At 55.3% G+C, this 17,190-nt stretch overlaps 1 protein-coding gene across 9 annotated transcripts in view; it reads left to right on the top strand.

The window, feature by feature from the left end:
* KMT2D (lysine methyltransferase 2D) overlaps positions 1-17,190 on the top strand; it is a 42,908-nt gene that overhangs the window by 5,270 nt on the left and 20,448 nt on the right. For 4 of the 9 annotated variants that reach the window (XM_074402603.1, XM_074402601.1, XM_074402596.1 and 1 more), the window contains exons 2-34: positions 295-380; positions 631-757; positions 910-1,133; positions 1,245-1,354; positions 1,534-1,696; positions 2,033-2,198; positions 2,353-2,467; positions 2,582-2,739; positions 2,945-3,090; positions 3,229-4,875; positions 4,967-6,075; positions 6,558-6,671; positions 7,007-7,117; positions 7,732-7,836; positions 9,567-9,748; positions 9,928-10,092; positions 10,178-10,287; positions 10,385-10,432; positions 11,087-11,308; positions 11,864-11,983; positions 12,082-12,195; positions 12,402-12,532; positions 12,617-12,764; positions 12,976-13,041; positions 13,221-13,331; positions 13,528-13,665; positions 13,763-13,847; positions 14,078-14,319; positions 14,403-14,476; positions 14,691-14,741; positions 14,861-16,672; positions 16,779-16,961; positions 17,038-17,174. In XM_074402603.1, the coding sequence (XP_074258704.1) occupies positions 332-380; positions 631-757; positions 910-1,133; positions 1,245-1,354; positions 1,534-1,696; positions 2,033-2,198; positions 2,353-2,467; positions 2,582-2,739; positions 2,945-3,090; positions 3,229-4,875; positions 4,967-6,075; positions 6,558-6,671; positions 7,007-7,117; positions 7,732-7,836; positions 9,567-9,748; positions 9,928-10,092; positions 10,178-10,287; positions 10,385-10,432; positions 11,087-11,308; positions 11,864-11,983; positions 12,082-12,195; positions 12,402-12,532; positions 12,617-12,764; positions 12,976-13,041; positions 13,221-13,331; positions 13,528-13,665; positions 13,763-13,847; positions 14,078-14,319; positions 14,403-14,476; positions 14,691-14,741; positions 14,861-16,672; positions 16,779-16,961; positions 17,038-17,174 (8,483 nt within the window). In that variant the 5' untranslated portion in view covers positions 295-331. The remainder of the gene's footprint in view (positions 1-294; positions 381-630; positions 758-909; positions 1,134-1,244; positions 1,355-1,533; positions 1,697-2,032; positions 2,199-2,352; positions 2,468-2,581; positions 2,740-2,944; positions 3,091-3,228; positions 4,876-4,966; positions 6,076-6,557; positions 6,672-7,006; positions 7,118-7,731; positions 7,837-9,566; positions 9,749-9,927; positions 10,093-10,177; positions 10,288-10,384; positions 10,433-11,086; positions 11,309-11,863; positions 11,984-12,081; positions 12,196-12,401; positions 12,533-12,616; positions 12,765-12,975; positions 13,042-13,220; positions 13,332-13,527; positions 13,666-13,762; positions 13,848-14,077; positions 14,320-14,402; positions 14,477-14,690; positions 14,742-14,860; positions 16,673-16,778; positions 16,962-17,037; positions 17,175-17,190) is intronic. The other 5 variants (XM_074402598.1, XM_039472495.2, XM_074402599.1 and 2 more) reach the window with 4 other exon arrangements.

Below are 17,190 nucleotides of genomic sequence, written 5' to 3'. Positions count from 1 at the left end.
AGTTGGATGCTATGGCCCCAGGAACTCTTACAGAGGAGGCTGGAAGTGGGAAAGTCAAATGGACCCCCTGACAATCTCTCCAGAATGTGAAAAGAGGGTATGTGTTTATCTTGGGAGGATGTAGGCAGTGGGGTACAGGTTAGGGAGAATGACTTTCCTTGTCAGTATTGGAGTTTGTGGTATGGCTTTGCTCTGATGTCTGGAGGGTCTGGATGCCTTCTTCCTAGGATTCTGGGAAAAGAGCTTCTTGGGAAGACTTACTAGGCATATAGATCTCTCTCTTGGCACCAACAGGTCTCCCCGAGAGGGCCCTGCCCAGTCGGAGAGAGGGATGGACAGCCAGAAGCTGCCTGGTGAGGATAAAGATTCAGAACCGGCAGGTGAGTAGGACAGATTCTGTGTTTGCTTTTAGATTTCATGGGCAACCTTACAATTCTGGTCCTGGCACAAGGACATGAGCTAAGTCTATGCAGCAGATAAATAATGAAACAACTTTGTTCTTTGGGACAACAGTTGAAATACCATCACCCTGAGCCACTGAGGGTTTTGGATAATCTTATGCTTCTGGTGAGTGGACTTCCTATTAAATAGGGATGATGGCTGACACATGCTGTTTGTCTATTTATTCAGCTGATGAACCTGCAGCTTCTGAGGACCCAGGTGCCACTGAGTCAGACCTGCCTAACCCACATGTGGGGGAGGTCTCTGTCCCTAGTTCTGGGAGTCCCAGTCTTCAGGACACTTCTCAGGACTGCAGGTAACTTGTTTGAGGGCACATGAAGATTTGATTTGAGAGTCTAGGGCTTTCAAGGAAGAGGATTTAGGAAAATGAGTGTTGGGGAAGCATGGGCATGCCAAATCATAGGGTTGCAGGGGCCTGGCGTGGTACTGATGCTTATGTGTCCACAGTGGGGGTCCAGTGCGGCGTTGTGCTCTCTGTAACTGCGGGGAGCCCAGTCTGCACGGGCAGCGGGAGCTACAGCGCTTTGAGTTGCCATTTGATTGGCCCCGGTGTCCAGTGGTATCCCCTGGGGGGAGCCCAGGGCGCAATGAGGCAGTGCTGCCCAGTGAGGACCTATCACAGATTGGTTTCCCTGAGGGCCTTACACCTGCCCACCTAGGAGAACCTGGAGGTGAGTGAGGGAAATGGGGCAGGAAACGGGATAAGGGCTGGGTAGTCCTGAGCCAGCCAGCCTCTTTTTGTTAACTCTTTCCTTTCTGTTTACCTCTTCCCACCTGTAAAGGGTCCTGTTGGGCTCACCATTGGTGTGCTGCGTGGTCGGCAGGCGTATGGGGGCAGGAGGGCCCACAACTATGTGGTGTGGACAAGGCCATCTTCTCAGGGATCTCACAGGTGGGGCTGGGGCCAGAGGTGCAGGGCAGGGCTGCTCTTGCAGAGGATGGACAGGGCTGGTGGGCTTCTGGGAGTCAGGGTGGAATGAGAAGGACCGTGGATATACTGGGGCAGAGCTAGTGCCTGAACTGTTATTCTGGAGAGAGCTGGCTGACACTGAGCCTTCTTCACCCTGGCAGCGCTGCTCCCACTGCACCAGGCTCGGTGCCTCCATCCCTTGCCGCTCACCTGGATGTCCACGGCTTTACCATTTCCCCTGCGCAACCGCCAGCGGTTCCTTCCTATCCATGAAAACACTGCAGCTGCTATGCCCAGAGCACAGTGAGGGGGCTGCACATCTGGGTGAGAAGTCCTGACCTTTGGACGTAGCGCATATGAGAGACCAAGTGTGCCTTGGATTTTTGTACTCTGCAGAGCACTGATCAAAGTATAGAATTATATACTGTTGGTCTGCCCCATTAAAATAGCTGTGAACTTTGTGAGCACCAGAGTTTTGCCTGTCTCATTTTCCACTGTGTTTCCAGTGCCTAGAACAGTAGCTGGCAGACATTGGGCAGGCACTCAGTAACTTTGTTATTTGTTCATTCTGTGGCCATGGAGTGCCTATTGTGTGTACAGCACTGTGCTGAGGCTTACAGGGAATCCATAGCTAACCTGTGCTGTCTCTATCCCCTGCAGAGGAGGCTCGCTGTGCAGTGTGTGAGGGGCCAGGGGAGTTGTGTGACCTGTTCTTCTGTACGAGCTGTGGGCATCACTATCATGGGGCCTGCCTGGACACTGCTCTGACTGCCCGCAAACGTGCTGGCTGGCAGTGCCCTGAATGCAAAGTGTGCCAAGCCTGCAGGTAGGAATGGAAGGGCAGGAGGGAAGTCTTAGACATATCACAGGTTAGGGTTGAAAATGAGGGCAGTTGGAGAAGGCCTTTTAACATGAAAACAACAAAAAAGAAAGGAAACGAGGGCAGAGGGGACATTGTCAGGTTCCCTGTGCCCCTGCAGGAAACCTGGGAATGACTCTAAGATGTTGGTTTGTGAGACGTGTGACAAAGGATACCATACCTTCTGCCTAAAACCACCCATGGAGGAACTGCCTGCTCACTCTTGGAAGTGTAAGGTGAGTGTACCCCGATTCTTCCTCCTATAGCATTCTCTGTCTTAACAAGGCCTGTACTTTCCTTCAGTCTTTGCTCTCTGACTGATGCACGTTTTGCCCACTTCTTTCCCCTAGGCATGCCGGGTGTGCCGGGCCTGTGGGGCAGGCTCGGCAGAACTGAATCCCAACTCGGAGTGGTTTGAGAACTACTCTCTCTGTCACCACTGTCACAAAGCCCAGGGAGGTCAGCCTCTCAGCTCTGTTGCTGAGCAGCATACCCCTGTGTGTAGCAGGTAAGCGGTGTGGACTGGCTGAGATTGGGCTGGCAGATTGAAAGGACAGAGGTTGGCAGGGGCCATGTTAAATCAAGTGGACTTTGAGAGGAGAGCTCCAAGGTGGGCAGTGCCATCCACAGCATTCGTGCCTCGCCCCAGTGTGCTCTGTAGGATTTGTTAGCTGGTGAGAGCCACAGTGCCTGCTCCCCTGTACCCTCTGCAGATTTTCACCCCCAGAGCCCGGCGATACCCCCACTGATGAGCCCGATGCTCTGTACGTTGCATGCCAAGGGCAGCCAAAGGGTGGGCACGTGACCTCTATGCAACCCAAGGAACCGGGGCCCCTGCAATGTGAAGCCAAACCACTAGGTGAGTAGGGTTTGAGGGTCCCTGAAATTCATCCCCTTTTATTCTGTGGCAAGAGACAGTTTCTGCGTTTCCCCAGACCCTGCACTTTCTGTGGAGTAGATCTGAGCTAGATAGGAGCACTGTGTGTTGTGTCTGCAGGGAGAGCAGGAGTCCAACTTGAGCACCAGTTGGAGGCCCCCCAAAATGAGGAGATGCCACTGCTGCCCCCGCCTGAGGAGTCACCCCTGTCCCCACCACCTGAGGAATCACCCACGTCCCCACCGCCTGAGGCATCACGCCTGTCCCCACCACCTGAGGAATCACCCGCATCCCCGCTTCCTGAGGCATTGCACCTGTCCCAGCCGCCAGAGGAATCGCCCCTCTCTCCGCCGCCTGAGGAGTCTCCTCTGTCTCCCCCACCTGAATCATCACCTTTTTCTCCGCTGGAGGAGTCGCCCTTCTGTCCACCGGAAGAGTCACCCCCATCTCCTGCACTTGAGACGCCCCTGTCCCCACCACCTGAAGCATCACCCCTGCCCCCACCATTTGAGGAATCTCCTTTGTCCCCGCCACCTGAGGAATTGCCCACCTCCCCACCACCTGAAGCATCTCGCCTGTCTCCACCGCCTGAGGAGTCACCCATGTCCCCTCCGCCTGAAGAGTCACCCATGTCTCCACCACCAGAGGCGTCTCGTCTGTTCCCACCATTTGAAGAGTCTCCTCTGTCTCCTCCACCTGAGGAGTCTCCCCTCTCCCCACCACCTGAGGCATCACGCCTGTCCCCACCACCTGAGGACTCACCTATGTCCCCCCCACCTGAAGAATCACCTATGTCCCCCCCACCTGAGGTATCGTGCCTGTCTCCCCTGCCTGAGGTGTCACGCCTGTCTCCACCGCCTGAGGAATCTCCCTTGTCCCCACCGCCTGAGGAGTCTCCCATGTCCCCTCCACCTGAGGCTTCACGGCTTTCCCCACCACCTGAGGACTCACCTGCTTCCCCACCACCGGAGGACTCTCTCATGTCCCTGCCGCTGGAGGAGTCACCCCTGTCGCCACTACCTGAGGTGCCGCATCTCTGTGGCCGGCCTGAGGAGCTGCAACTCTGCCCACCATCTGAGGAGCCACACCTGTGCCCCCGGCCCGAGGAGCCCCATCTATCTCCACAGCCTGAGGAGCTGCACCTGTCCCCGCAGCCTGAGGAGCTGCACCTGTCCCCCCAGCCTGAGGAGCCACTGCTATCTTTGAATCCTGAGGAGCCACACCTGTCCCCCCAGCCTGAGGAGCCGCACCTGTCCCCCCAGCCTGAGGAGCCATGCCTATCCCCCCGGCCCGAGGAGCCACACTTATCTCCCCAGCCTGAGGGACCACATCTGTCCCCTCAGCCTGAGGAATTACGCCTGTCCCCCCAGACTGAGGAGCCGCACCTGTCTCCTGTGCCTGAGGAGCCATGCTTGTCTCCCCAGCCTGAGGAATCGCACCTGTCCTCCCAGTCTGAGGAACCACGCCTGTCCCCCCAGCCTGAGGAACTGCACCTGTCCCCTCAGCCTGAGGAACTGCACCTGTCCCCTCAGCCTGAGGAGCCACCCCTGTCCCCTCGGCCTGAAGAGCCCCCTGAGGAGCCAGGCCAGTGCCCTGTACCTGAGGAGTTGTCCTTGTTCCCCCCACCTGAGGAGCCACCCTTATCTCCCTTGCTTGGAGAGCCAGCCCTGTCTGAACCTGGGGAACCACCTCTGTCCCCTCTGCCTGAGGAGCTGCCCTTGTCCCCGTCTGGGGAGCCATCCTTGTCACCTCAGCTGATGCCACCAGGTAAGGGGATGTTAGTACTCTCTCACTCTGGGACAGCCATAGCTCTTCATGGCACGTCTAATCTAAGAGCCCCTCTTTTTTTGTCTTCCAGATCCCCTTCCTCCTCCGCTCTCACCCATTATCACCGCTGTGGCCCCACCGGCCCTGTCTCCTTTGAGGGAGTTAGAGTACCCCTTTGGTGCCAAAGGGGACAGTGACCCTGAGTCACCCTTGGCTGCCCCCATCCTGGAGACACCTATCAGCCCTCCACCAGAAGCTAACTGCACTGACCCTGAGCCTGTCCCCCCTATGATCCTTCCCCCATCCCCAGGCTCCCCAATGGGACCGGCTTCTCTCATCCTGATGGAGCCCCTTCCCCCTCAGTGTTCGCCACTCCTTCAGCATTCCCTGCCTCCTCAAAACTCTCCTCCTTCCCATTGCTCCCCTCCTGCCCTGCCACTGTCTGTTCCCTCCCCATTGAGTCCCATAGGGAAGGCAGTGGGGGTCTCAGATGAGGCTGAGTCCCACGAAATGGATACTGAGAAAGTTCCAGAACCTGAATGTCCAGCCTTGGAACCCAGTGCCACCAGTCCCCTCCCTTCCCCAATGGGCGACCTTTCCTGTCCCGCCCCCAGCCCTGCCCCAGCCCTGGATGACTTCTCTGGCCTAGGGGAAGACATAGCCCCTCTGGATGGGACTGATGCTCCAGGTTCACAGCCAGAGGCTGGACAGACGCCTGGCAGTTTGGCTAGTGAACTTAAAGGCTCCCCTGTGCTCCCGGACCCCGAGGAGCTGGCCCCTGTGACCCCTATGGAGGTCTACCCCGAATGCAAGCAGGCAGCAGGGCAGGGCTCACCATGTGAAGAACAGGAAGAGCCACGTGCATCGGTGGCCCCCACACCACCCACTCTCATCAAATCCGACATCGTCAATGAGATCTCTAATCTGAGCCAGGGCGATGCCAGTGCCAGTTTTCCTGGCTCAGAGCCCCTCCTGGGCTCTCCTGACCCGGAGGGGGGTGGCTCCCTGTCCATGGAGCTGGGGGTCTCTACGGATGTTAGTCCAGCCCGAGATGAGGGCTCCCTACGGCTCTGTACCGACTCACTGCCAGAGACTGATGACTCACTATTGTGTGATGCCGGGACAGCTATCAGTGGAGGCAAAGCCGATGGGGAGAAGGGGCGGCGACGCAGCTCCCCAGCTCGTTCCCGCATCAAACAGGTGAGGGGCTGTCTAGCTGCTGGACGTGATCAGTGCTAGGCCACTGTTAGAGGTACAGTCCTGTGTCACTGATAGCTCCTCACCTTGCTTTTTGAATCTTAGACTTGGAAGTCCTTTATTCCAATTATTTTATTAAGGAGAATAATAATATATTGAAGGGATTAATACCTTGCCTAGATTCATGGTTCCTCAGTTATAGAATCGGGACCAGAAACTTGCTTCTTTTAAGCCTCTGTTTTTTCTCCTTGTCCGTGTCAGCTACTCTTGGGAGAGGAAGAATGGGTTTGGGCTAGAGCTGTGTACTTGTTAATGTCTGGGAGCTTGGCCTTTTCCCCTGCCCTGAGTGGGACTCCTGGGCATTTGTCAGTTGTTCCGTTTTTACTGTTTTACTGTGTCCATTTGTCACTTGTTCCATTTGAGTGTGTAAGCCCAACACACTAGCCCTTGACATGCTCCTGTCATTGCTCCCTTCTTTCACTCAGGGTCGCAGCAGTAGTTTCCCAGGAAGACGCCGGCCTCGTGGAGGAGCCCATGGAGGACGTGGTAGAGGACGGGCCCGGCTAAAGTCAACTGCTTCTTCCATTGAGACTCTGGTAGTAAGGAGAGGCCTCCTATTCCTCCCATCCCCTAAGCATGCTTTAGCACCATCTGAGTGCTGCCAGTCGCTTGCATGCTTGCCTACCTGCCTGCTCATCTGGGACCTGTCTGGCTATGTCTGTGTTCCTTTCCACTTGGCTCCCAGGTTTTTCTGAAATCTCTGCTATCAGGCTGAGGCCCAGTTTGGGAGCTGGGGTGTTCTGTCTCTTTTTCCTGGCTTTTGGCCTTCATTTTTGCCAGGGTTTCACACCCTTTTCCCCGAACGCCAAAGAGGAAAATAGCTTGGTGGGGGCAGATTTGTCTGCCTCACTTTTTGCAACTCTCTGCCCATAAGGTTGCTGACATTGATAGCTCTCCCAGTAAGGAGGAGGAGGAAGAAGATGATGACACCATGCAGAATACCGTGGTTCTCTTCTCCAACACAGACAAATTCGTCCTAATGCAGGTACCATACAGTGAGACCTGGCACACTGAACATTATGGCCAGGACAAGGCCGTAACGTTGTATACGTGTGTGTTTTGGTGAGAGGACAGATGGGGAAAACTGGGGACCTACTTCTGGGGATACTCAGCTAACGAGAAAACAGACCATGAATTCTAATCGTGTTGTTTATTTGTCCATCCATCACATTTCTCTTGAGTGTTTCTTCTGAGCTTGGCACTAAGCTAGGAGCTAGAGAAATAGCAGTGAAAAGGTCTTTGCCCTATTGAAGTTCATAGCTTAGGGAGCTTGTATGTGTCCTCACTTGAAAAATCTTCAAGCTGATAGAATTTTGTCACATATGTGATTCTCACCTGACCAGTCTTTACTCCGTCTTATCATCCTTTAATTTCTTCTTGCCTTTGCCCATGTCAGGCTTTACAAATTCAAGTGACGTGATTAGGTGAGTTAGGCATCCTAGGAAGGAGCAGGGTTCCTTGGTAGCTTACAGTGTCCTAATGCTGTGGGATGGAGTTCTTGACTTTCTGGTCCCAAATCAGTGTTGTAGTGTCATAGTAGGCTGAATTTGAATGGGATGGGGAGATGTTGGACATTCCAGTTTCTTTGTGTTTCCTCAGGACATGTGTGTGGTATGTGGCAGCTTTGGCCGGGGTGCAGAGGGCCACCTCCTTGCATGTTCGCAGTGCTCTCAGTGCTATCACCCTTACTGTGTCAACAGCAAGGTGAGTTCAGGGCCCAAGAGGTATAGGCTGGGGAATAGGGTCAGTTATTTCTTACCCTAATCCCTTGTTTGGCCATACCACCTCTTAAAGCGACATTGGTCATGGATATTGTTCATTAATCACCGGTGGCGTTTATTAATCACAAGTTATCAAACTTTTCTTGGGGAAGAGTACTTTGGAACTCACGGTAGACTTTATAGTTTCTCTGTGGTAGACCCGGACTTGCTGATATAATTCAGTCCATTATAAAAAATAAAATAACTTGGCTGGGCGTGGTGGCTCACGCCTGCAATCACAGTACTTTGGGAGGCTGAGGTGGGAGGATTGTTTGAGTTCAGGAGTTTAAGACCAGCCTGGACAACATAAACTACACCTCTCCTAACAACCATTAGAAATTAGCCAGGCACGGGAGTGTGTGCCTGTAGTCCCAGCACTCAGGAGGCTGAGGTGGGAGGATTTAGCCCAGGAAATTAAAGCTATAGTGAGCTGTGATAACTCCACTGCACTTTAACCTGAGTGATAGAGCAAGACTCAGTCTCAAAAAAAAAAAAAAATTTATATATATGTATGTATATGTATATTTTGCGACATTGCCTTTCTTTTTTTGTCATTCACATATATCTATGTGAGATAACTTCACTAGTAAAAAACATGATATCTGGAGATAAAAATGTCAAATTATAAGTACATGTTCACAAAGAGAAAGCAGTGTTTTTGACCTATGCATGATCAGTTATTTTGGGGTTTTCGTTAATATTTATGACTTGTCTATTGCTAATATTTACTAACTAGCAGCAATAGTGAGTTGTAAATGTACAGGAATAATTGGGGGAAGCCCAGCTTGGTGGACACGCCTGTAATCCCAGCACTTTGGGAGGCCTAGGCAGGCAGATCACCTGAGGTCAGGAGTTCAAGACCAGCATGGCCAACATGGTGAAACCCCATCTCTACTAAAAATACAAAATCAGCCAGGTGTGGTGGCGTGCGCCTGTAATCCCAGGTACTCAGGAGGCCGAGGTGGGAGAATTGCTGGAACCGGGGAGGCAGAGGTTGCAGTGAGCCCATATTGCACCACTGTGCTCCAGCCTGGGCGATGGAGTGAGATCCATCTCAAAAAAAGAAAAAGAAAAATTGGGGGACCTAATTCTGTCCACAGTCTCTTTTGAGGGGCTTGGCTAGTGGAAAGATTGCTATTCCATTCATAATGAGGCAGTGGCTAGTGTAGCTCTTCTCTGATCAGCAGAGATCGTTGGGAGCCTGTTTAGAGCCACTGTTTTGGGGATAAGGGTGCTCTGTATGAGTCTCCCTGTGCTCAAATGGAGGCCTGGTCTCTGCAATGGAGTTGTACCCTTAGAAGTCACACCTCCTAGACTGGGCACTGTGGTGCATGCATGTAATCCTAGGACTTCGGGAAGCTGAGGTGGGTGGATCATCTGAGGTCAGGAGTTCACCACCAGCCTGACTAACATGGTGAAACCTCATCTCTACTAAATACAAAAAGGAGCCAGGCGTGGTGACACATGCCTGTAATCCCAGCTACTTGGGAGGCTGGGACCGGAGAAGTGCTTGTACTTGGGAGGTGGAAGTTGCAGTGAGCCGAGATTGTGCCATGGCATTCCAGCCTGGGCAGCAAGAGTGAAACTCCGTCTTACAAAAAAAAAACCAAAAACAAAAAAAGTTCTACCTCCTTTCCACCTCACATCCTGTGAAATTCCCGTCTTCTGCCCCAGATCACTAAGGTGATGCTGCTCAAGGGCTGGCGTTGTGTGGAGTGTATTGTGTGTGAGGTGTGCGGCCAGGCCTCCGACCCCTCACGCCTGCTGCTCTGTGATGACTGTGACATTAGTTACCACACATACTGCCTGGACCCCCCACTGCTCACTGTGCCCAAGGGTGGCTGGAAGTGCAAGTGGTAAGGAGACTGGGATCTTCAGTGGAGCCTGGGGCTTTGGGATGTTAAAGTGGATATGATGTTGAGTATGTGACAGACGCTGGGTTTGGGAGGCTAGGCTGGTGGCTGGTGTTCCCATTGAGGGGATTTCTGGGTTCTTTGGGTATGTTTTAAGGCTCTTGTTTTTCTGCTCCTACTAGGTGTGTGTCTTGTATGCAGTGTGGGGCTGCCTCCCCTGGCTTCCACTGTGAATGGCAGAATAGTTACACACACTGTGGGCCCTGTGCCAGCCTGGTGACCTGCCCTATCTGTCATGCTCCTTATGTGGAAGAGGACCTACTAATCCAGTGCCGCCACTGTGAACGGTGAGTACATCTCTTTCCCCTCACATTGGCCTTGTTGCCAGCCTCGCATTGCCCATGCTTATCTCCTTCGGTCTCTGTTCTCCAGGTGGATGCATGCTGGCTGTGAGAGCCTCTTCACAGAGGACGATGTGGAGCAGGCAGCCGATGAGGGCTTTGACTGTGTCTCCTGCCAGCCCTATGTAGTAAAGCCTGTGGGTGAGTACCAGCTGGTGGGTAGGGGGAGGAGTCAGGACAGGGCTACCTTGCTTTGGGACAGGGCCTCAGCCACCTCGGTTTGTCCTTCTCGCCATAGTGCCTGTTGCGCCTCCAGAGTTGGTGCCTATGAAGGTGAAAGAGCCAGGTGAGTCATAGAAATTTTGAATGTCAAAGCCAGATTAGACCTCAGACATCATCTAGTCTAGCTCTAACCACCCCCAACTTCATTTCCTCATTTTAAGAGGAGGAAACTCAGACCCAGGGAAGTTAAGTGGCCTGACTAAAGTCACCTAGTAAGTTAGTGGCAAAGTTATGACTAGATCCGAGGTTTCCAGCTTCCCAGGCAGTGTTTCTTTCCTCAGCCACCATGGCCTTTTCACTAGCAGAATTTCGTCTTCGGAGAACACAGCTCTTTTCTCAGTGAAAGGGGCCAGGGACATCTCCTTCATTGTGATATGGATGCTGTTACTAGCATCTAGGACACTATGTGCTGACATTCAGCAAGTAGGGGCCCTTCTAGCCCCAGACAGCGAGAGAATCTATTTAGCGAACCTAGGGTTAATCATGAGCAAAGGCAGGCTTCTGAGTTACAGTTCCTCTCTGAATCTCCCTGGGTCACTGACAGAGAACTCGGGCCTCAACCAGTGGCCCTTGGTGGGCTTTTCTCCCCAGCATTTAGACCCCAGGCTGGACTTTCTGTCACTGCCTTTGTCTCAGCTAAGGACATAAGTTGAAACTTGCAGTTCTGGTTTCCCTGGGGCTTCCATCCAGGGATCACACACCCTTTCCTCTTATACAGAGCCCCAGTACTTTCGCTTCGAAGGTGTGTGGCTGACGGAAACTGGCATGGCTGTGCTGCGTAACCTGACCATGTCACCACTGCACAAGCGGCGCCAGCGGCGAGGACGGCTTGGCCTCCCAGGCGAGGCAGGGTTGGAGGGTTCTGAGCCCTCAGATGCCCTTGGCCCTGATGACAAGAAGGATGGGGACCTGGACACCGATGAGCTGCTCAAGGGTGAAGGTTAGCTTGGGGAATCTTAGGGAGCGACAGAGTCGTGGGAGCGCACCTCTGGGAGTGAGATGTTGGGTGGGGGCTGCGTTGCCACTCACAGTTACCCTTAAGCACTGCTGCTTTTGTCCAGGTGGCTCTGTGGCAAGGTACTCAGCTCTCTTAGTGGAAGGGTGACAAGGTTAAAAGGGCCCATGGGGCTGGGCATGGTGGCTCACACCAGTAATCCCAGCACTTTAGGAGGCCGAGGTAGGTGGATCACGAAGTCAGGAGATTGAGGCCATCCTGGCTAACATGGTGAAACCCCTACTACAAAATCTCTACTTTAAAAAAAAACATACAAAAAATTAGCCGGGTGTGGTCGCACGTGCCTGTAGTCCCAGCTACTCAGGAGGCTGGGGCAGAAGAATCGCTTGAACCTGGGAGGCGGAGGTTGCAGTGAGCCAAGATTGTGCCAATGTACTCCAGCCTGGGCAACGGAGCAAGACTCCATCTCAAAAAAAAAAAAAAAAAAGGAGGATGCCTGTAGTTCTGATCTGCCTCCATCTCTTCTGTCACCATACGCAGGTGGTGTGGAGCACATGGAGTGTGAAATTAAACTGGAGGGCCCTGTCAGCCCGGATGTGGAGCCTGGCAAAGAGGAGACTGAGGAAAGCAAAAAACGCAAGCGTAAACCCTATCGGCCTGGTGAGGACCTGGGATGGGGTGGTATGGTGGTGGGGTGGTGCGGGGCAGCTCACTAGGTCCCCCAGCAGCTTCTCATCTGCAGCTCTGCCTCCTCATAGGCATTGGTGGTTTCATGGTGCGACAGCGGAAATCCCACATGCGCATGAAAAAGGGGCCTGCTGCACAGGCGGAGGTGTTGAGTGGGGATGGGCAGCCCGACGAGGGTGAGACGGGTGAGGGCACCAGTGGGGCCTGGGAGAAGGTGGGGCAATGCCAGAGATACCCAGGGGGATGGACTTGTTGAAAGGGCCAAGAGGGTGGCGGACCCAGCTGATGTTATGGGAGAGAGTAGGCACAAAGTGTCACACTTGGGTGACATGCTGTTGGGAGCAGCATGCTCTCAAACCCCAGAATCTGACACTCGTTGTTCTGTCTACAGTGACACCTGCTGACGTGCCTGCAGAGGGTACCGTGGAGCAGAGCTTAGCTGAAGGGGATGAGAAGAAGAAGCAACAGCGGCGAGGGCGCAAGAAGAGCAAACTGGAGGACATGTTCCCTGCTTACCTGCAGGTGGGTCTCAGGCTCCAAGTAGTAACGGAGGTGTCTGCACCTTGCAGGGCATGAAGAAGCCTGTTTCTCCTTGACTCCCCACAGGAAGCCTTCTTTGGGAAGGAGCTGCTGGACCTGAGCCGTAAGGCCCTTTTTGCAGTTGGGATGGGCCGGCCAGGCTTTGGACTAGGAACCCCAAAAGCCAAGGGAGATGGAGGCTCAGAAAGGAAGGAGCTCCCCACCTTGCAGAAAGGTTAGTTATGTGGGAGTGAGTGGTCTGAGAGAATCCAGCATCCTTCCGGATTAGGAGCTGGTAAGTTATTTGATGGGAAATGAACTGACCTCCAGGAGGGAGTCAAGGGTGGGGTCAGGGGTCCTGGCCTATAGGGCTGTGGGAGCTGGGAACCTGTTCTGGGCATCGGATGCAGGACATCTCTGATTGGTGTGGGGACTCTTGCTCATAGGAGATGATGGTCCAGATATTGCAGACGAAGAATCCCGTGGCCTCGAAGGCAAGGCTGATACACCAGGTGAGAGCTGCCGGGGGTACTGTGTCCTGTCTTGGCCTTGCCTCTGTCACTCTGCCATGCCCCTGAACATTGTCAGGGTTGGAGGCTGGAAACTGTCCCATGGCCCTCTGTAGTTCAGAGTGGCCATTGTGGTACCTCCATGCTGTCCTTGACCCATGGGTTTCTCCTGGCATTTACAGGACCTGAGGATGGGGGTGTGAAGGCATCCCCAGTGCCCAGTGACCCTGAGAAACCAGGCACCCCAGGTGAAGGGATGCTTAGCTCTGACTTAGACAGGATTTCCACAGAAGGTGAGGCTGTGACCCGCACCTCTTTGTGTTTAAGGGTTTTCTGTGGGAGAAGAAGGTCCTATCTGTGGGACTGTGATCTGTACAGCTGCTCTGGTGGGGAGTCCTGGGCACCTTCCCTGGCCTTGACCATTTGTAGACCTGTGGTGTCACCTGCACTTCTCAGTCTTCCTCAACAGTGTCCTTCATTCCCCCACAGAACTGCCCAAGATGGAATCCAAGGACCTGCAGCAGCTCTTCAAGGATGTTCTGGGCTCTGAACGAGAGCAGCATCTGGGTTGTGGAACGCCTGGTCTGGAAGGCAGCCGTACGCCACTGCAGAGGCCCTTTCTTCAAGGTGATACGGGTGGGAGTGGTCTGAAGACTGGCATGACCAAGCATGCCTCCAGGATGGGCCAGTTGCTCTCTTTTCTCTGATCCTGTCCATCTTGTAGGTGGACTCCCTTTGGGAAGTCTCCCCTCCAGCAGCCCAATGGATTCCTACCCAGGCCTCTGCCAGTCCCCGTTCCTGGATTCTAGGTTGGTATCTCTGTGTAACCTTCGTGGGCAGTTCCCGTTGTCCTTTCCCTCCATTTGAGTTCATGCCTCGCCTCCCCTGGACTCCTGCAGCACTTCCGCTCTCCTCCCCGTTCCCTTATTAGGGGCTCTCCTCTTTGGGGGGCAGGGCAGTGGCCTGGGACTCTGGGCAGTTTGTCTGGGGTGGGACTTGGCATCCCTACCTGCTGTGACTCTCTGCCCCTGCGCCCCAGGGAGCGCGGGGGCTTCTTTAGCCCGGAACCCGGTGAGCCAGACAGCCCCTGGACAGGCTCAGGCGGCACCACGCCCTCCACTCCCACAACCCCCACCACAGAGGGTGAGGGCGACGGACTCTCCTATAACCAGCGGAGTCTTCAGCGCTGGGAGAAGGATGAGGAGTTGGGCCAGCTGTCCACCATCTCGCCCGTGCTCTATGCCAACATTAATTTTCCTAATCTCAAGCAAGATTACCCAGGTACGTGTGGGACAAGGGCAAGCGAGACAGCCTGGCAATGTGGCAGGTGGAAGGGTCATCTCTGCCCTCTCTCTGCCCTCCAGACTGGTCAAGCCGTTGCAAACAAATCATGAAGCTCTGGAGAAAGGTTCCAGCAGCAGACAAAGCCCCCTACCTGGTGAGACAGAAAGGAACATGGGTCAGCATGAGAACTGAGAGGGAGGGAGGGATCTTTGAGTAATTTACGTCAGTTCTTTCCACTCCCCACTCCTAAAGCAGCTGGGCCAGAAGGGATCAGCTTTTGGGTAGGGAGTGTGAAAACACTGTACAGCATTGGGGACGGGGCATGAGGCTGAGCACTGGGCCCTAAGGCTGTGTCCCATATCCCTCAGCAAAAGGCCAAAGATAACCGGGCAGCTCACCGCATCAACAAGGTGCAGAAGGTGAGTGGGGCTGGGCTGGGGCATAGCAGTCCTCTATTGGGTGGCTTCTCCTGAGGGTGGAGGGACATGGGACCTGCCTGCAGCAGCCTGACTGGTCTGTGCCTGGTCTCCCCCTATAGCAGGCTGAGAGCCAGATCAACAAGCAGACCAAGGTGGGCGACATAGCCCGTAAGACTGACCGACCGGCCCTACATCTCCGCATTCCCCCCCAGCCAGGGGCACTGGGCAGCCCGCCCCCCGCCGCTGCCCCCACCATTTTCATTGGCAGCCCCACTACCCCCGCCGGCTTGTCTACCTCTGCGGACGGGTTCCTGAAGCCGCCGGCGGGCTCGGTGCCCGGCCCTGACTCGCCTGGTGAGCTCTTCCTCAAGCTCCCACCCCAGGTGCCCGCCCAAGTGCCTTCGCAGGACCCCTTTGGACTGGCCCCCGCCTATTCCCTGGAGCCCCGCTTCCCCACAGCACCACCCACCTATCCCCACTATCCTAGTCCGACGGGGGCTCCCGTGCAGCCCCCGATGCTGGGCAACTCATCTCGTCCGGGGACTGGTCAGCCAGGGGAATTCCACACTACCCCACCTGGCACCCCCCGCCACCAGCCCTCCACACCTGACCCCTTCCTCAAACCCCGCTGCCCCTCGCTGGATAATCTGGCTGTGCCTGAGAGCCCTGGGGTAGGGGGAGGCAAGGCTTCCGAGCCCCTGCTCTCGCCCCCACCTTTTGGGGAGTCTCGGAAGGCTCTCGAGGTAAAGAAGGAAGAGCTTGGGGCATCTTCTCCTAGCTATGGGCCCCCAAACCTGGGCTTTGTTGACTCACCCTCCTCAGGCCCCCATCTGGGTGGCCTGGAGTTAAAGACATCTGATGTCTTCAAAGCCCCCCTGACCCCTCGGGCATCTCAGGTAGAGCCCCAGAGCCCGGGCTTGGGCCTAAGGCCTCAGGAGCCACCCCCTGCCCAGGCTTTGGTCCCTTCCCCCCCAAGTCACTCAGACATCTTCCGCCCTGGCTCCTACCCTGACCCCTATGCCCAGCCCCCATTGACCCCTCGGCCCCAGCCTCCACCCCCTGAGAGCTGCTGTGCTCTGCCCCCTCGCTCATTGCCCTCTGACCCTTTCTCCCGAGTGCCTGCCAGTCCTCAGTCCCAGTCCAGCTCCCAGTCTCCACTGACACCCCGTCCTCTGTCTGCTGAAGCTTTCTGCCCGTCCCCCGTTACCCCTCGCTTCCAGTCCCCTGACCCATATTCTCGCCCACCTTCACGCCCTCAGTCCCGTGACCCGTTTGCCCCATTGCATAAGCCACCCCGCCCCCAGCCCCCTGAAGTTGCCTTTAAGGCTGGGTCTCTAGCCCACACTGCGTTGGGGGCTGGGGGTTTCCCAGCAGCCCTGCCCTCAGGGCCAGCAGGTGAGCTCCATGCCAAGGTCCCAAGTGGGCAGCCCCCCAATTTTGTCCGGTCCCCTGGGACGGGCGCATTTGTGGGCACCCCCTCTCCCATGCGTTTCACTTTCCCTCAGGCGGTAGGGGAACCTTCCCTAAAGCCCCCTGTCCCTCAGCCTGGTCTCCCGCCACCCCATGGGATCAACAGCCATTTTGGGCCCGGCCCCACCTTGGGCAAGCCTCAAAGCACAAACTACGCAGTAGCCACAGGGAACTTCCACCCATCGGGCAGCCCCCTGGGGCCCAGCAGCGGGTCCACAGGGGAGAGCTATGGGCTGTCCCCGCTCCGCCCCCCGTCAGTTCTGCCTCCACCTGTACCCGACGGATCCCTCCCCTACCTGTCCCATGGAGCCTCACAGCGATCAGGCATCACCTCTCCTGTCGAAAAGCGAGAAGACCCAGGGGCTGGAATGGGTAGCTCTTTGGCGACACCTGAACTCCCAGGTACCCAGGACCCAGGCATGTCCGGCCTTAGCCAGACAGAGCTGGAGAAGCAACGGCAGGTAAGGTGACACTCTGGAGCTAAGCCCCTCATATTGCTGCTGTCTCTGGGTCAGCCCCATGATTAGAGTAGAATGGGCTTATTCCTCTTCTGTGTTTTCTGCACAGCGCCAGCGACTACGAGAGCTGCTGATTCGGCAGCAGATCCAGCGCAACACCCTGCGGCAGGAGAAGGAAACAGCTGCAGCAGCTGCAGGAGCAGTGGGGCCTCCAGGCAGCTGGAGTGCTGAGCCCAGCAGCCCTGCCTTTGAGCAGCTGAATCGAGGCCAGACCCCCTTTGCTGGATCACAGGTAGGTAGAGTGGCAAGGGATAGTGGGGCCAGGATATTGAAGGTTGCCCCACCTTCATCTACCTTGTCTCTCGTAGGACAAGAGCAGCCTTGTGGGGTTGCCTCAAAGCAAGCTGAGTGGCCCCATTCTGGGGCCAGGGTCCTTCCCTAGTGATGACCGACTCTCCCGGCCACCTCCACCAGCCACGCCTTCCTCTATGGATGTGAACAGCCGGTGAGTCTCCGAGAGG

This window comes from Saimiri boliviensis, chromosome 7, assembly GCF_048565385.1.
Source record: "Saimiri boliviensis isolate mSaiBol1 chromosome 7, mSaiBol1.pri, whole genome shotgun sequence".
NCBI lineage: Eukaryota > Metazoa > Chordata > Mammalia > Primates > Cebidae > Saimiri > Saimiri boliviensis.
The sequence above is the reverse complement of the archived record's forward strand: the minus strand, read 5'-3'. Positions and strand labels throughout refer to the sequence as shown.